The sequence below is a fragment of the Maylandia zebra genome, linkage group LG16, assembly GCF_041146795.1.
Source record: "Maylandia zebra isolate NMK-2024a linkage group LG16, Mzebra_GT3a, whole genome shotgun sequence".
NCBI lineage: Eukaryota > Metazoa > Chordata > Actinopteri > Cichliformes > Cichlidae > Maylandia > Maylandia zebra.
The window spans coordinates 36,463,976-36,482,877 of NC_135182.1; the positions used below are offsets into that span (position 1 = coordinate 36,463,976).

Below are 18,902 nucleotides of genomic sequence, written 5' to 3' on the forward strand. Positions count from 1 at the left end.
TGTCTCTGATTGGCTTAGACCACGATATGAGCATAGTGTCGTCTGTTGTCGGCCACACAGAGACTTTTTTTTACTCGAACAGCTGCTCCATTTTTTTAGTGACATTATTGAGGAATTAGGTCGCATTTGCAACCAAACTGGCTGCACTCTAGAGCCCTGCTCTATACAGCAGTAGCTGAGGTTCTATGTACACGCATGCACAGTATGTGTTATGGATAAAGGGCTGTGGAAATATGCAAGTAATAGCTATCTAACAGTATAGACATGTACATGCACACATCCATACAAATGTAGGAATCATTTAGAGTGCAGCTCTTCAGTAATGTGCTGCAGTATGAACAGTACAAACACCGTTAGACCTGCTGTGCTCTGTTCGTTTGTGCTCTCTGGGGTTTTCTGAATTTGAACATCTGCACGGCCGTCCCGTCGCAGAGAGCTCTGTCAGGTTTCACCTTTATGCTGAGCCGGTGTTTGAGCGTGGCAGACACGTCCTCTCCAAAGCTCTGAAGCCTCGTCTGACATCATGGTGTGATGACAGATTGCTGACCTCCTTTCCAGCACAGCTGTTTGTGCCACTTTCAGCATCCTCTGGTTTCCTCTCTGCTTCTGGTGCTGCGATAAATTGATGAAGCTCACCTACAGGGACTTTTCCCTCTTGGTCGTCCTGTATGTTTAACTTTTGAGGTTTCACACTTTTGTAGGAGCACTTTGTCAAGGTCGAATTTCACAGGAGCTCAAACAGCAGAGTTTTAATGAAGCAGGGGCTGACTGCTGTCTTCTACAGGGGAGGATGCTCACACCTCATCGTCAGGTCACCACAGGTGCAGAGTGGTGATGTGGTGAAGGATGGCGGTCTCCTTCAGCCTGGTGGTGCTTCCTCTGCAGGACCTCATTCAGGTCTTGAGCGTGGCTCCTATCTTACAGCTCATGCTGTGTGTGTGTGTGTGTGTGTGTGTGTGTGTGTGTGTGTGTGAGACTGAGTGTATCAGGGATGGAATATGCTCTCTGAATACTCCCCCACTCTTGTAAACAGATGTTCCAGACCAGCGGTGTACCAAAAATGCAAAAATGGAGTGCACTCGTAGCAGTGGTGAGACGTGCGTGGATGGAGGTGTTGCACTCCATGGCGACCGAACCAGAGAGTTCCAGGTGAGGTCATGGCCATCGATGTATTTGGACCCGGCCAAGTCCTTCTTCAGCTGTCTCAGTGGTCGATGGCTGGACTACACATTTGCCACAACCTTCCTCGCAGCGCTCATGAAACAGCTTCCCCAGCTCTTGAACAGACGCGATGCTGTTTTGATCCTGAGAGACAGTTACTTCTACATCTGCATCATCGCTCTCAGCGCCACTCTCCCAAAACTCTTCGTCAGGCTCAACATGAGCTTCCTCCATGAGGCCGCCTCTCTCTGACTCTCTGTCCAGTTCAACATCCAAACTAGGCAGAGGGTGACGTCACACAATGCACTGGCACAAGATGGCGCTGCACATGCTCTAAAACCAGTAACTTTAAACACTTACTGGTCAAATCCATCACAGACCTGACACAGCACCTGAGCGACGGTCCACAGTTCACTGAAACCTCCTCAGAAATGCTGTCATGAAGACATTCTTAATGAAGGGAAACAGGAGGACAGACTGAGGCTGAAAATGACACCAGAACTGGACTGAAGGTCAGAGGAACAGGTGTGATGGAGAGATGGATCCACATCCTGGTCAGTGTGAACGAGGAGGTCCAGCAGTGAGCGTCTGCAGCCATCTGTGAAGCACGGTGGAGGCTGTGTCATGGTTTCAGGTCAGTCAGTGCTGTTGGAGATCTTAAACTGATGAATTACAGAGTCTGATCCACCACGCAGGAACATCTGGAAACATCTGACTGGCAGCAGCTTCATTTTTCAGCACGCCGATGATCCCAAACACACTGAGAGAGCAGTGAAAGCACACAGGAACACACACACGAGTCATGGAGTCCAGTGTCGAGTGGAGACTGCTTTGTTCCTCCTGAATTGGAGGCCTTGTTTCTTGAAGAGTCAAACACCATCCCGCTCATGCAGCGTTGTAGAGACATGCAGCCAGAGCTGCAAAGCACTGTGGGTGAGCCTCATGCACCCGTGTAGCTTCTACGTCTCTAAGCAGGCCTTAGCCATCACTCGTCATCGCTCGCTGTGTTATCAGTTAAATACAGGGACCAAACAGTGCTGCAAACATGCTTATCTGCTGGGAAGCTTTAACATGGGAGTCTACGGGGACGGGCTCGCTGCTTCCCCTACTGGACGTCAGAGGAACTGCATGTTTTGTGCTTCAGTGTGTTTCCGTCACCACGAGTGTGTGAACAGGTCCTCACAGCATCACACACACACTCCTGCCTTCCTTCCTTATGAGGCCCACTGTCATAATGACTTCAACCACAGACTGACCCGAGCCTCAGCTTGAACACACCGCGAGTCCGAACCCCCCTGCCCCCTAAAGCTGCCACCTGCCCACGTGACTGCACACTGTAAAAAGTAAGTGTCGGTGAAAACGTTGAGAAGTGTTACGGTTCCGTTTCGGAATAACTCGGTGCTGTTGGTTCGTCTGCCTGTGACTAAGCAGCAGACATGCGCGCTGTCACATAAATAAACCCACGTATAAATAAAGGCACGTGACACCCTGTGTGCGCGTGCTCTGGGTGAACCCACACTTTTTCCAGCGCGCTCTGATTCCTTGAAGCCGGACTCGTTTCTGCGCACACGCCAGTTTCGCTTCCGCGTACTTCCCCGCCTCTTGCTGCCGTGAAAGCTACCAGGAAACACACTCGGAGCCGGATCACAGCACACTGACAGCGGCGAACCTGCCGGGGACATGGCAGCCTCTGTGTGCGCCTTCATCCTGGCGCTTTACGCACTGTGCGGCTCCGCAGGTAAGCACACCTTTACTTTGAGGGCAGGTGAGGAGGAGGCGGTCTGACGGAGGGAAAGGCAGCGCAGAGCGTCTGGAGCTCAAAAAGAAAGCTCAGCTAGTGACGAGTGTTTAAACTAAAGCTGTGAGCTGAAACCCAGAGCACAGTCTGCTGTTTACTCAGTCAGACAGGTGAACTTTGACCCCAGCACAAGAGACAGCAGTGTGTTTTAGTGTCAGCGAACAGCGCTCATGTCTTTGTGTTTGTGCTCAGCCGGCTCAGGAGGGCTCAGCGCACCCACCCACGTCCGACTGACGTCCTACAACATGGACCTGGTGCTCAGGTGGGATCCACCTGAAGGGACGACCGATGTTCTGACCTACACGGCCGAGTACAGGTGAGTCACCGGCGGGTGTGACATCTTCAGGTGATCGCAGTTTAGTGTCAGAGAACTGAGTCACTTTCAGTTTGAATGTTTACCTTCAGGAGGGCGAGTGCGATCATCACACTTAGGGCTGGGTATCGTCACTGATTTCTAGAATCGATTCAATTCCGATTCACAAGGTCCCGAATCGATTCGATCCACGATTCGATTTAATTCGATTCTATTCAATTTGAATATGGGAAATTTTGACAGTCAGAAATATTATAATTCAGATCAGTACATTTACATATTTTTGTATCTATAAAAAGGAAGCTGACACACGCAAGACTTTATCAAAGGTGTGAGCATCACAGCAGAGGCCTTTGTGTCAAAGTAGCTGAGGATAAAACACAGAAAAACATGAAGGTGATTTTCCTGGCCTGGATTTTATAAAAATATTCTGCAGTACATCAAAAACGAAAGAAAACCATTAATCAACACATGATTGTAATCTGAAGTTACAGCGGTTTTATTAGAGACACAGCATTTTGCATTTTGCATAATTTCAAAAAGTTTTAATTTGTTCAGTATTGAACGGCAGAAATTAGGTTTTCTTTTCGGAAGTATATAAAACGAAAAAAAAAGAAAGTCGGCCGACAGCGCTGTAAACAACGGTAGTCTTGTGCGTAACAAGTAAGCGAATAATGAAGAAAACAGATTTTTAGACGGGAAACTGTTCTTGAAGTATACTGAGAGAGAGAGGGAGAGAGAGAGAGAGCTGTGCATCGTGGTCGAAGCAAAACAGTAAAAGTCAGAGTGAATTCATGACGATGTTTATGTGAAGCATAGTTTGGATCTTCTTTTGCTGCTGGTTCGGTCAATATTGTTTGGAGAGACATCAAACTAACAGCTTTAGAATCAGCGCATAAAGGGCGTGAACACACGGACCCGCCGAATCAGAATCAGCGAGCTGTCGGCTTTCAGCCCCGACCGTGAGAAAGTCACATCTCACTGATTCTGATCCGTGGGTTCGCGCTGTGTGTTTAAGTCTTTGTGCAGAATCCGTGTTCCTGCTCTCATTTACTGTCTTAGCTGTTTGGTGGTTCTTGAAATTTTGTGAGATTTCACCTGAGATTCTGGCATTTCGGGCAAAATAAATTTATATAAAAAAATCGATTCAGGATTTTAATGAATCGATTTTACGTTATCCAAGCCAGAATCGATTTTAATCGATGAATCGATTATAAAAACCCACCCCTAATCACACTGCGAGCTAGAAAAGGAAACTTAATCTTTGGGTCTTACTCGTCGCTGTCAGTGGAAAATCAAAGATTCCAGAGCAGCTGGGCTCAGAAATGGACGTTATTCTTCCTCCGAAGAGTCCGATCACCTCAGTGTTTGGGAGCAGGTCACACTTCGCTTTGTCATATTTTTAGTTGCTCTCTGAATCAGGGATGCCAAACATGAGGCCTGGGGACCAGCACCGGCCCACCAGAGGCTCCATTCTGGACAGTTCATAAAGTATTATGAAGAAGTTTTACCTGCAGGACACTGGCTTGGGAATACGTGGAAAGTTAAAATATTCCTAGATCTTTATAAACTACTGACATCATACAGAATGAGTGCACGTTTGCTCACTCCTGCCAAAATAAAAAATGAAAGGCTGCAGCAATAAAACATCCACTGATGCTTTCTCCTATGAAACCCTTCGGTTCAGCGATGCTGCAGAGCTTCAGGTCCTGCTGGGATTTGTCCCAAGTAAGGCGCGAGCCTTTTCCCAGGGTCTGCATGGACTGAAGGAACAGTGACTGCAATAAAGCCTGTGAGCGCAGGATGTACTCTGTTCAGGCCACATAGAGGAAGTTGGATAAACTGTCAGTAAGATAATCCATGCAGAATGTGAACTAATGAAATCCGATGTGGCCACAGACCGCCCCTGAGAAGACCCGCCTACCTTGATGTACTCACGCGTGCGAGCAAACCTGACCCCCACAAGCCCATTACCGTCAGATTATGAAACGCCACCCTATTCAGCTCTTCCCACCATGTCTGTGTCCGATGGGCTCCTGCAAAAAGCTCATTATCTGCAAACTGACGCGGCTTTATGAGGTCGATCTGATGAAGACGTGCGTTCAGGCAGAAGTCAGGAGGCGGAGTCGTGTTCAGATGAACAGATTAAACTGCGGTGCGTTTGTGGAACCGACACAACCGCCGTCATGTCCAAACATAATCTCAGCATCTGATTGGTCAGGGCACAGCCTTCCATCTGTGCCCGGCTCAGGCAAGCCGGCGGCGTTCCCGGGTCTTCTTTGCGTGGACGCAGTGATGATCCTGAGCCCATGCAGATGTGTCCATCCAGCTGTGTGCGCTCTGGAAACACCCGGCCTCCTCTTTAGTTGGCAGACGTCGAGGTTTACACTCTTCTCCAGCCTTTTGTTGCAGCTCGTCCAACTTTTCTGAAAAACGATTCTAAAGCGGTGTCAGTGTCAGCACTCGATGTGCTCCCTTTGTGCGTTTTCAGATGATCCTTAATGATTATTTAAAAACAGTATGCACGTGCTCTGAAACGGTGAGGACAGCGCAGTGACTGCAGACCGGTTTAGTCCTGCTTTGCATATGAATCTGTGATATCTGCACCATCAGTCCTGCTGTTCCACATTTCTGAAAAGCTGCAATCAGATCACTTACAGGAAGAACAGGTGTAGCCCAGATGAAAAATATCATACTTATTCTCTTTATATTAACTGTCCACATCAACAAGCGTCGTATTTCCTATGACCATTGAATGCACCTCTCAGTTCACCCCACGTGAGGGCACCTAGCTCAGCAACCAATCAGAGCCTACCCAGGCCGCATTGACCCTGTCAGCCAGGAAGTGAAGTGGAGGTGCATGGTGCTCCCGGGTTTTTCTCATCTCAGCAAGAGGAGTGGAGGCATCTGCTACTCAAACCGAGAAATCCACGGACAAAAGAGAGGAAAACTCAGGATTGAGAGGAAGGGAAGCCAGCCTACTTACCTGCTGGAAGTCCGGAGTCGAGTGGCTGGATGAAGGAGAGAGGCAACGTCGGCTAACCACTCACCTTTCATCCGGAGAGCTGCTGCAATTCCAACGCCAGTGTGTGTTGGGCTTTTGTGAAACAGAGCAACGGTCAGGTTTTTTGGAGAGGACGGAAAAGTCCAAGGACCAGGACGATATTCTGGTTGTGATAGATGGCGAGCCAACCACTTTGAGGACGATCTACCCCAAAGAAGATACACACCACACACTCATACATTCCAGTTACATTCACAAGGACCTTTGAAGTTGGCTATCGCCAGCTTAACTCTAAATTCTTAAAGGGCCCCAACGAGTACTTTTATTTTGTTGAGTGTGCACACTATTTATTTTATTTTATACTTTATCTGTACAAATTGGACAAATACCTGTTATACTTTGTAACAATACAAGAGTGGCTACTCAAAAGTTAACATTGTGTCCAGGTCATTATTGCTGCTCAATACTTTGGCTCCATACGAATTTGGTGTCTTCTGATTCTGGCCAGGGTCTTATTACGAGCCCAAGTAATTATTGCGCTGTAATTCACCTTTATACCTTAAAGTTGGTTACAGAAGTGGCGAGCCAGCCAGGAGCCAATTGATTTGAGCATCAATATTGAGGCAATGACCAGCATGGATTTCATACAAAAGTCTGGTGTCAAAATACCTAATGCGGTTGTTGTCGCTGGGATAACACAGGTATCTGAGAAAGATGAACAGGTCATTGACTTTCTGAAACAGTATGGTAAAATCACAAGAGTCCTTTTTGTTGATGATTCACTGTCCAACTTCTACCAAAACCTGATCGTAGAATACTCTAGCAGTTCAGCCTTAGAAGGTTTAGAACCTCGTTTACCATACACATACACAGCACAAGCTGATCCCAGCGTTGTCTATGAAATTAAAACACTCAGTAGCATGTACACTACCACGGTTGGGAGTAATGTTACAAAAACCTACTTGGCGGAACTCAAGGAACTAGCCAAGCTGAGTGGCAAAGACTACGGCGAGGTGCTGAAGGAGATGATGTGTCAGATTGGGGAGGATGTTGAAGCCATGCGACCTACCACTGAAGAACCTTCTCCCACGTATGTCGAGACCACTGTTGTATCTCCGCCCGCTTCTAAAGAGCGACAGTGTCACACCTCACATTCAGATGTTACACCAAGTGATACTGGTGCCACTGATGATGTTCCCCTCACTAATGGAAGGAGAGCAGCGTCCCTCTCAGTAAGTGACTTGAACCCACCTGACATTCAGAAGGTTGTGGTAGAGCATATCGTACGAAGGCAAGATGTTGTCCCACACATCCAGTCCCAGGTGAGACTCCGTTCCTTCTCCGGTAAGGTTCCCAGACCTAACAATGAAACTGATTATGACACATGGCGCACACAAATTGAACTGCTCCAAAATGATCCCAGCATGTCCCCCCTGCAAATATCCAGAAAGATCCATGAGAGCCTGCTCCCACCAGCAGCTGATATAGTTAAGAGTTTGCGGCCTGAGTCACCACCTGTGACTTATTTGCAGCTTCTAGATTCAGCCTTTGGCACTGTAGAAGATGGTGAGGAACTTTTCGCTCAATTCCTGAACACCCTTCAAGATCCAGGTGAGAAGTCATCCACTTACCTTCACCGGCTACAGCTAGCATTAAACAGAGCCACGAGGAGGGGGGGAGTCGCATGTGAAGAAGTGGACAAACATCTACTTAAACAGTTCTGCAGGGGATGTTGGGACAACGACCTACTCAGCGCCCTGCAACTTGAGCAAAAGAAGAGCAGCCCACCCCAATTCTCAGACCTGTTGTTAATGATTCGCTCTGAGGAAGATCGACAGCAAGCAAAAACTAACCGTATGAGAAAACACATTGGCACCACAAAGCAGAGAACTCAGTTACAGTTCCAGGGTGCACATGTTTGTGAACCAGAGGAGAAACATGGGAGTAGCATTGCTGCTATTGAGGATCTGCGAAAGCAGGTGGCGAGTCTGCAAAGTCAACTAACTACATTCATGTCACAGAAAAAAACAAAGTTTGCAAACAGCAAGGACCCTGCAGGGAAGCCGCAGAGTAAGATGTCAAAGCCACATGGTGTAGATGGACGTATGCAAAGACAGACTTCAAAGAGGCAAAGGGGCAGACCCAAGCCCTGGTATTGTTTCAACTGCGGTGAAGATGGACATATCGCTCCATGCTGTGTTGACCCCGCTAACCCCAACCTAGTAGCAGAAAAAAAGAAGCAGTTGGAGGAGAAACAACGCCAGTGGGAAGCGCGAGATTGTACAGATTCACCTTTAAACATCTAACAGTTCCTGTTGTGGGACAAACAGGAGCTGAGGAGAGTCAACAACGTCCCTCAGACGTAAACAATGGTGACAAAATCACAGCTGAGGTTAACAAAGTAAGTACCCCAGCAAAGACTGTCAAAGCACAAACATGTTCTGGCTTAAACCATTCAGAGCAGAACCAATCTTTCCAACTCCCTAAACAGTTGATTGGTACCAGAAGTACAGCTCAAGTGACTGTGAGAGGTGAAGAAGTCAACTGTCTTCTTGACTCAGGCTCCCAAGTTACCACTGTTCCTGAGTCATTTTACCAGCAGCACCTTTCAGAGCAAAAGATCAAGCCACTACATGACCTCTTAGAAGTGGAAGGTGCTAATGGCCAGCTAGTGCCTTACTTTGGCTATATAGAAATGACCATAACTTTTCCAAAGGACTTTATAGGTGTTCCAGTAGATGTAAACACACTTGCTTTAATCGTCCCTGACACTTCACAATCCCTCATGCTCATAGGCACAAACACCCTAGATGTACTGTTCGACATCTACTCAGAGACTGACTTAGCCAATCGTCAACCCCTCTCACATGGCTACAAAGTAGTCTTCAAAATCATTGCGTTGAGACGGAAGCAGACAAGTGACACCCATCAGGGGGTAGTGAAGCTACTTGGCAAGATGCCTCAAGTCATTCCAGCTGGTTCAACTGTAGTGGTGGAGGGAGTCGCCCTTGGCGAGGGCCTTCAGGATGAAAAATCAGTTGTAATTGAGTACCCATCATCGTCCCCCTTGCCCGGTGGCCTGCTACTTAAAGCCGGTCTGGTGGACTTTCCCCAGCGGCGGCCCCACAAGTTGCCAGTTGTTATAAGCAACGAGTCTGACCACGACATTGTCATCCCTGCCAAGTGTACTATTGCAGAGGTTAGTGCTTATCAGACCATCCTATTAAAGGAACACAACAAGACCAAACGGTCAGAACTATCCCAGAGAACTCCAGAGACTCCGTCTTTCCAAGAGCCCACCATAACCTTCAATTTTGGTGACTCCCCAGTTCCATTGGAATGGAAACAGCGCATCACTCAGCAGCTCAGCGGCATGCCTGAGGTGTTTGCACAGCATGACCTGGATTTTGGCCGGACGGACCAGGTGCGACATCATATAAAACTTTCGGATGGCACGCCTTTCAAACTACGTGCCCGGCCAATCCACCCACGGGACATTGAGGCTGTCCGGAAGCACATTCAGGAACTCCTTGATGCAGGAGTTATTAGAGAGTCAGAGTCCCCATTTGCGTCACCCATAGTGGTAGTCCGGAAAAAGAACGGCCAAGTCCGGTTGTGCATCGATTATAGGCGTCTAAACCTTCAGACTATAAAAGATGCGTACAGCCTTCCGAAGCTAGAGGACACATTCTCGGCCCTCAATGGTTCACAGTGGTTCTCTGTTCTTGATCTAAAATCAGGGTACTACCAGATCGAGGTCGAAGAAGCAGACAAACCGAAGACGGCCTTTGTGTGCCCTCTCGGCTTCTGGGAGTTCAACAGAATGCCTCAGGGTGTAACGAACGCCCCCAGCACGTTCCAGCGGTTAATGGAGCGGTGCATGGGGGATATGCATTTGAAGGATGCATTGGTCTTTCTTGATGACGTGATAGTATTCTCCCGAACCCTTGAGGAACACGAAGAAAGACTCATGAAAGTGCTCACTCGTCTAAAAGAGTTTGGGTTAAAGCTGTCACCAGAGAAATGTGTCTTCTTCCAGACTTCAGTCCGTTATCTGGGACATGTGGTCTCCAGAAATGGAGTTCGGACTGACCCTGAGAAGATTTCGGCCCTTAAAACATGGCCTGTCCCACAGACCCTGCGAGAGTTAAAGTCGTTCCTTGGTTTTGCTGGGTATTATAGAAGGTTCGTTAAGGGGTATTCCAGCATTGTGAAACCTCTCCACAACTTAACTTCAGGGTACCCACCTAGCCACAAGAAATCAAAAGTAAACGCAAGACAAAGTGCACATCAGTACCATGACCCAAAAGACCCTTTCGGAGGTCGCTGGACGCCAGCTTGCCAGGAAGCCTTCGAGTCAGTCATCCAAAGTCTCACCACTGCCCCTGTACTTGCCTTCGCTGACCCCCAGAAACCCTATATACTGCACACCGACGCCAGTACCACCGGGCTTGGTGCTGTATTGTATCAGGAGCAAGAGGGACAACTTAGAGTCATAGGCTATGCAAGTAGAGGGCTGTCACGGAGCGAAAATCGCTATCCAGCGCACAAGTTGGAGTTTCTGGCGCTCAAGTGGTCAGTTACAGAAAAGTTCAGCGACTATCTCTACGGCAACCACTTCACTGTTGTAACGGATAGTAATCCGCTGACTTACATTCTGACTTCCGCAAAACTTGACGCAACTAGCTATAGGTGGCTAGCAGCACTGTCCACATTCTCTTTCAAACTCCTCTATCGTCCAGGGAAGCAGAATGGAGATGCGGATGGATTATCACGCAGACCACACGGAGGGCTAGCGGACGACCTGAAATCACAAAAAGAGATTGAACGCATACAACAGTTCACTCAAGATCACCTTTGTGATCCAGACAACATCAATGCTGTAAATCAGTCTGTGGTGAAAGCAATCTGTGAGAGGCAGTTCACCTACAGCGTCAGTCCTGACAATGAAAGAGAGGCAGATGCAGATTGTGTTGCCTTGGTGGAGGTGCTTGCTGTGTCTCCTAGTGCTGTACCTGATAGCTATGGGCAAGAGGAACAGTTTGGAGGTCTGCCAACCATTCCCCATCTAACTGAGGCAGAGCTGGCAGACGAGCAAAGAGCCGATCAGTGTATAAAGCATGTTATTTCTCAGATCGAATATGGGGACACACCACCTCCAACCGTGCGCACACAGTTCCCTGAGCTTCCACTGCTCCTCCGAGAGCTTAACCGTCTTGAGCTCCGCAACAATGTCTTGTACCGGCGACGCCAAGAGAGGTCCCAGAAAACCTACCAGCTTGTACTTCCAGCTGAGCTTCGCAACACAGTTCTCACCAGCCTGCATGACCATATGGGTCACATGGGAGTCGACCGTACACTGGACCTTGTAAGGTCGAGATTTTATTGGCCAAGGATGGCTTTGGACGTGGAAAGGAAAGTGAAGACGTGTGGCAGGTGCGTGCGGAGGAAGGCACGGCCTGAAAGAGCGGCCCCCTTGGTCAACATTAATACGACACGACCTCTTGAACTCTTGTGCATGGACTTCTTGTCCCTGGAAGCTGACAGGAGTGGAACCAAAGATATATTGGTGATCACGGACCACTTCACTAAATTTGCAGTTGCTATCCCAACACCTAATCAAAAGGCCCGCACAGTGGCAAGGTGTCTGTGGGAGAACTTTATGGTACACTATGGCATCCCAGAAAAATTGCATAGTGACCAGGGTCCAGATTTCGAGTCCCGCACAATCAAGGAGCTCTGTCAGGTGGCTGGTATCCACAAGGTGAGGACAACCCCATACCATCCTAGGGGCAATCCTGTGGAACGATTTAATCGTACCTTGCTTGATATGTTGGGAACTCTCCGTGATCAAGATAAGTCCTGTTGGCGTGACCATGTAAGACCCCTGGTCCACGCTTATAACTGCACCAGGAATGAAGTGACTGGTTTCTCCCCGTACGAACTGATGTTCGGACGCCAACCTCGGTTGCCAGTTGACCTTGCATTCAACCTGCCAGTGCAAGAGGAACAACACTCATCTCACTCTGAATATGTGCAAAAACTCAAGTCACGTCTCAAAGAAAGCTACAAGTTAGCTATGGACAAGGCTGCAAAGATGGCTCACAAGAACAAAATGAGGTTTGACAGACATGTAACTGCATCAGACTTGGAAGCTGGAGATCGGGTATTGGTCAGGAATGTCCGTATCCGGGGCAAACATAAGATTTCAGACAAGTGGGAACACACTGTGCATGTAGTGGTGAGAAGGGCAGGCAACCTCCCAGTATATACAGTTAAGCCTGAAAACAAAGATGGTCCCCTAAGAACACTACACCGGGATCTGTTGCTACCATGTGGCTACCTACCTGTGGAGGAAAGCAGTGAGCATGTACAGAAGCCAGTGTCACGCAGGCCAAGAACCCGTGCAAATCCAGCGCTAGAGGAAGAGAACTCCTCAGACGAAGAAGATGATTTGCTCATTCCTGTTTGGTTGAGTTCCCCTGTCCACACAGTGAGTGAGAGTCCTGTAAATGTTCCTGATATTGACAACCCACCTGTTTTTGACAGCCAATCTGATTTTGGCAACATACCTGATATGCCTAACAGTACTACAGATGATACTGAGTACTTATCTACCAATGGAGTCACACCGACCGAACAAGTGGATGAAATAACCTTAACTGAAACTGACTCACCTGTTGATGACCCAGACGTCCAAGAAAGGCAACTTCCATTTCAGGAGGCTGGCACCAGAGGTGCGAATTCTGAGGAGAGAGAGGAGGAGATAGTCCCAGTGGATACAAGGGAAAACATGGATACAAATGATTCTGTAAGGAGATCTGAGAGAAACCGTCGTCCGCCACGACGGCTTGACTATACGGAGCTAGGCAATCCTCTGATCACTGCAGCAAAATCATTCTTGCAAGGACTGTCTTCAGCTTGGGCCGATGTCATCAGTGATGGTGAAGAGCCTGCTTCGCCCTCTTCCTTGACCCGTCAAATAATCATCATTTAACTGTCTACAATGCACAGGGACGTGCATGAGTTCAGGAGGGGAGGGTGTAGCCCAGATGAAAAATATCATACTTATTCTCTTTATATTAACTGTCCACATCAACAAGCGTCGTATTTCCTATGACCATTGAATGCACCTCTCAGTTCACCCCACGTGAGGGCACCTAGCTCAGCAACCAATCAGAGCCTACCCAGGCCGCATTGACCCTGTCAGCCAGGAAGTGAAGTGGAGGTGCATGGTGCTCCCGGGTTTTTCTCATCTCAGCAAGAGGAGTGGAGGCATCTGCTACTCAAACCGAGAAATCCACGGACAAAAGAGAGGAAAACTCAGGATTGAGAGGAAGGGAAGCCAGCCTACTTACCTGCTGGAAGTCCGGAGTCGAGTGGCTGGATGAAGGAGAGAGGCAACGTCGGCTAACCACTCACCTTTCATCCGGAGAGCTGCTGCAATTCCAACGCCAGTGTGTGTTGGGCTTTTGTGAAACAGAGCAACGGTCAGGTTTTTTGGAGAGGACGGAAAAGTCCAAGGACCAGGACGATATTCTGGTTGTGATAGATGGCGAGCCAACCACTTTGAGGACGATCTACCCCAAAGAAGATACACACCACACACTCATACATTCCAGTTACATTCACAAGGACCTTTGAAGTTGGCTATCGCCAGCTTAACTCTAAATTCTTAAAGGGCCCCAACGAGTACTTTTATTTTGTTGAGTGTGCACACTATTTATTTTATTTTATACTTTATCTGTACAAATTGGACAAATACCTGTTATACTTTGTAACAATACAAGAGTGGCTACTCAAAAGTTAACATTGTGTCCAGGTCATTATTGCTGCTCAATACTTTGGCTCCATACGAATTTGGTGTCTTCTGATTCTGGCCAGGGTCTTATTACGAGCCCAAGTAATTATTGCGCTGTAATTCACCTTTATACCTTAAAGTTGGTTACACAGCACCTGCCTTTCTCCTGCTCTCCGGCCCACTGAAGCCATTTTAATATGTGTGGTGTGGTTTGTGAGGACCGTGGTGAAATCGAAGCTGTTATTGTTGCGGTCCAGGTGTTCACACAACAGAAACGTCCTCTTATCTGCAGCGTCTCTGTTCTGGGAAACGCCTCCACTCGACTGACTCGTTAGAAAGCAAACGCACGCTTTTCTGTCCCGATGCACAAACGGTGAACGTGGCGTTCCAGCTTTGATGTAACCAGCACCGCCAGCTCGTGTGAGCGTTAGTTTCTTTGCTTCGTGCCGTCACACGTCCTGCAGGATAAAGTCGTGAGATCTTCTTGAACAGCGGTCGTGTTCCCGAGAGGAGAACATCTGTCTGAAGTCACACCTGTGACGCCATCGCTGTGTTTCTCTGTTACAGAAGCTTAGCAACTGGATACAACAATGGCTGCACAAACACATCAGCCCTCAAATGTGAGTTCACCTCCTCCTCCATCACCGTGCACGGGAATTACACGGGCAGAGTGCGGGCGCATCGGGGGGCCGAGAGCTCCAGCTGGGTGGAGAGTAACGTCATTGTCATGGACAGACACAGTAAGTGAATCTCGTCATATGTGCCGAGCTCGTTTGTCTCTGATCCAGTAGCGTGACACAGAGAGGAAAACCGAGTATTAGCCGATGACGAGCTGATGGGTGTCGTTTATCCCACTGAAACTTTTGCCCGTTTGGCACTCGGGTGGAAATTTTAGCTCTGTGCTAAAAAACCAGCCCATAGTGATTGGAGAGGGGATCTAACCCCTGCAGTTATCTGCATTTGAAACTATGAAATCTGCAGGCACAAAGCAAGACCTCTGCTTCTGGGAGCTTTTGGTATCCTCTCGTTGGCCACTTCTACTGGACAGAGCTGAAGCTTTTCCAGTTGTGCCACATGTGCTCCACAGTGGGAAATGTTGCTCTAACTCCCATCGGCTGCTCAGTTTTGTTCCAAGCTTCCATGTTAGTGGATTTCCAGGCCAAGACTTTCCCCTCTGTCGTCTGGTATTTACAAAGGAAGAGGAGAAAGGCTAATAAAAGCTAAAAAGCCAGCTGACAATTATAAGGCAGCAGATAATAACCCTCACAGCTGACTTGTAGATGATTAAGGTTATTTTCCCTCGTGTAATGTCATCATTGATCTAACAGAACAAGTTTTGGGAGGTAAAATGAAAGATTGGTGAATGAGACCATTTGGTGGCTCTCAGAGAAGCTTCCTGAGATCAGGATGGTCCCCTTCAGCTCCGGTTCAGACTGTGGCAGCAGCTGTGTGGGGAGTCTGCAGTTATGCAATGACTGCTTCAGCAGGGGACGTCTGAAGAGCCTCGCTGAGCTGAAGACGATCAGAAATGAAACCGTGAGCGAGCTTTTCAGCGTCTCGCTCGTCAGAGCTCTCGCCGTCGCTGACTTCAGTCCAGTCAGAGTGAAATCCTGGTTTCTGTGTTTCTGTCTGTGTCCTCAGTGAAACCATCTGCCGTCATGGTGGGAACCTCCCCAGCTCCAAGCACACTGGCATGACAGAGCTGTAGCAGATGGAGTGGACTGTTAGAGAAGCTGCAGCTTTGATTTTGTCCAATAAAAACGTCTCTCCACATCTGTCCCCCTCAGCCTTCATCGGTCCACCTGATGTGACTCTTCATGTCACTGGGACATCTTTGGAAGTCAGCATTAAAGACCCAGTGTTCAAGCAGTCAGAACTGAGGGAGACGTACACCTCGGCCACCTATAACATCACCTACTGGAAGAGCAGCTCGAAGGAAGAGGTGGGAACGCCGGTTTGTAGTTTTAGCTTCTAATATTATTAGAAGCTAACATTATGCCAGCTAATATCAGGCTCCAGTGTCCTAAAATCACACTTTCCCTCTGATAAACAGTTTGATTACGTTCTCATATCACACGAGAGTTTGTTCACAAAGCGTCTGGGTGCAACAATGTTAGATGCACAATAAAGTTTCATTAAACCAGCTAAAAGCAGCAGAAACAGCATTGCTAAGGACACTTAAGCATAAGCTCAACAACTCATGGCTGAGCTTCCCTGACTTGCACTGGCCTCCTGTCACAGAGCTTCACAGCCTCTTTCAGATTAAATAAAGGTGGCGGCGTCTCGCCCACCAGTGACAGCTGAGGTAAACAGCACTGACAGCCTTCCACAGGCTTGGAGGTGGACGCGGTCCAAACAGTAGCAGGAATACGGCCACAACCGTTATGATGTACAGTCCAAATTTCATGTGTTTGATCTCTCATAGAAGCATGTTTGTCCTACAGCAGCCACCGTAGTTAGAGCTACGCACTTAAAGTGTGAGGGGTAAGAAACTGCTGACAGCTAGTGATGATGTTTTACACACTGTAACTAGGGATGCACCGATACCAGTATCGGTGCATCCCTAACTGTAACTTTTAAAAATTCAAAGAGTGAAAACAGTGAAATCAGCTGAGCTCCTCTGCTGCCTCCTACAGGTAGAAACAATGAGTGACATGATGCAGGACCGAGTGGTTCTTAGTGACCTGGACCCGCTGAGCGAATACTGCGTCCAGGTCCAAATCATCACCAACATGAACCCCAGACCGAGCGAGTACAGCGACGTCGTCTGTGAGCGCACCGGTGACGGTAGGCACCGCCGTCACACAGCCGTCACAATCGCTCAAGGTGTCGCTGATGGGCTCACCTGCTGCTGTGTGGTTTTCTTACAGTGGATGCAGCTCCGTGGGTGGCGGCCGTGGTGGCGTTTGTGGTCATGGCCACGGTGGTGGCTCTGGTGGTGACTCTGGTGGTCTACTGGAAACAAATCTCCAAGTTCCTGTGCCCAGAAGTCGTGCTGCCGCCACACTTTAAAGAGGTGTGTGTGTGTGTGTGTGTGTGTGTGTGTGTGTGTGTGTGTGTGTGTGTGTGTGTGTGTGTGTGTGAGTGTGTTCTTTAATCTAACACTGACCTTTCTGCCCCGCCCCCTCAGTCTCTGCTGCTGAATGATCCCAACTCCATCTACCCAGTCTCGCTGCCCTCTGAGCACTGCGACCACGTCAGCATCGTAGCAGACCACAGGACTGAGGAGGAAGGAGGGTGCAGCACTCAGCCTGATACCTCACAGGATGGGGGCTAGGAGGCGCAGGAGGGGGTGGGATGCACTTTAAAGACTCTGAGAATCGGCCTCTGACTGTGAGGTTTTAGAGCTGTGAACTCTGCAGCAGTGAAGTGATGAAGACGAGCAAGAACAGGTGAAGCTGGCCCAGGTGAAGCTGTTCCCACTGTCACAGGCTGCTGTTTATACTTTAATAGTTTATTCATGTCAATGTAAATGTTTTGCTTTCTACTGGTTTTTTAATGGTTTTAATGGTCGGAGGTTAACCGAAGCCTCTGCTGCTCCTGCTCGTAGGAACTAGGTGACCCGATGCTGGGCTGTACTGAGACAGTCTGGGTCTTTTACTGCTCTGTCTTCGTAGCCCAGTTTAATTACGTGTTCAGTAACTGGATTACAACATAACTACATGTGAAGGTGTAGCCCTGCAGGCTGTGTGTTTGGGTGTAGTAATAACTGATGTGGGGATGAGGTTGGCTTGGGTTTGCCACCAGCTGCTGTGAGACCTCGCCGTCCTCTGCTGTTTCCAGCGGGTTCACCTTGGATCTCCATCAGGCAGGATTCGGGCCGTCCAGCAGAACTTATGATGAAGAAGTGTGAACACTGTAAATACTCTGATTTATTTCTAATAAAAGTCTTTGTGACGGATGAAATGCTTCTGATTGTTCTTCGCTACAGAAACACGTGAAACATCGTTTTAAATCAGACTCAAACTTGGCTGCTGGTGTTCCAGATCAAGTGGCGTTGGTCAAACAGATGTGTGGTAGACTTGCTTTTCAGGACTCCATTTGAGTGCTCACAAAGTAAACTGCACGCTTTAGTTGTGAAGCCAAAACGCTGAAATCGCAGTAATAACACGTGCGAGGGGAACGATAACAACGACAAGATTCTCCAGATCGTTTGCTCTGTCCTGTGAACTGCATCGGCGTGGTGTCAGTCGTTTGGTGTTTCTGCGATCGTGCGAGAGAACATCACCAGGTAAACTTTTTGAATATTTTATTGTTCAGCAGCAACAAGACTGACGGAGTGTGTTTGAGGGAAGCTCACAAATGTCAGGGAGGAAATATTTGATGTTTATTTGCTGGTTTGTCGGTAGCAGCTCCTGAAAAGCAAGTCTACCACACATCTGTTCGAGCAACTGTTGCCAACCAAGTTGATTTTGCCTCTGACAAAGACGACTCCTCAGCCAGGCCTCATTTCAAAGCCCTGTAGCGCCACCCTGAGGCCCCAGTGCTACCTGTACACGGGCCGTTGAGGCCAGCAGGAGGCGCTCCAGTTGAACTTGTTTTCCCATCAGTCACTGCGTGGACGCACACTTCAGCTGCATTTATGAATCATTTGAACCCTCCTTTATTTATTTTGTGCATCTCGATGATGTTTTGTTCTGCTGGGCTGTTCTTTTGGTCCGGCTCTCAGACTAAAGGTCAGCTGTCACATACATGTTTTTTTACAGGCTACTGACAAAAAAACAAACACTTTTAACCACATCCTCGCTGAAAACACAGAAATGCAGAACTTCAGCAAAACAGGAAGTTTCAGGGTTTTACTCAGAACCAGAAAAACTTTATTTTG

At 48.2% G+C, this 18,902-nt stretch overlaps 1 protein-coding gene across 1 annotated transcript; it reads left to right on the forward strand.

Moving 5' to 3' along the window:
• Nucleotides 1-1,873: 1,873 nt before the first annotated feature.
• LOC106676855 (interleukin-10 receptor subunit beta) lies at nucleotides 1,874-17,983 on the forward strand. The gene is made up of 7 exons (XM_014414295.4): nucleotides 1,874-2,899; nucleotides 3,152-3,275; nucleotides 14,645-14,817; nucleotides 15,865-16,019; nucleotides 16,714-16,864; nucleotides 16,948-17,093; nucleotides 17,208-17,983. Exons 1-7 carry the CDS (start codon nucleotides 2,842-2,844, stop codon nucleotides 17,352-17,354), a joined length of 954 nt encoding a protein of 317 aa, XP_014269781.2. The 5' UTR covers nucleotides 1,874-2,841; the 3' UTR covers nucleotides 17,355-17,983.
• Nucleotides 17,984-18,902: the final 919 nt, after the last annotated feature.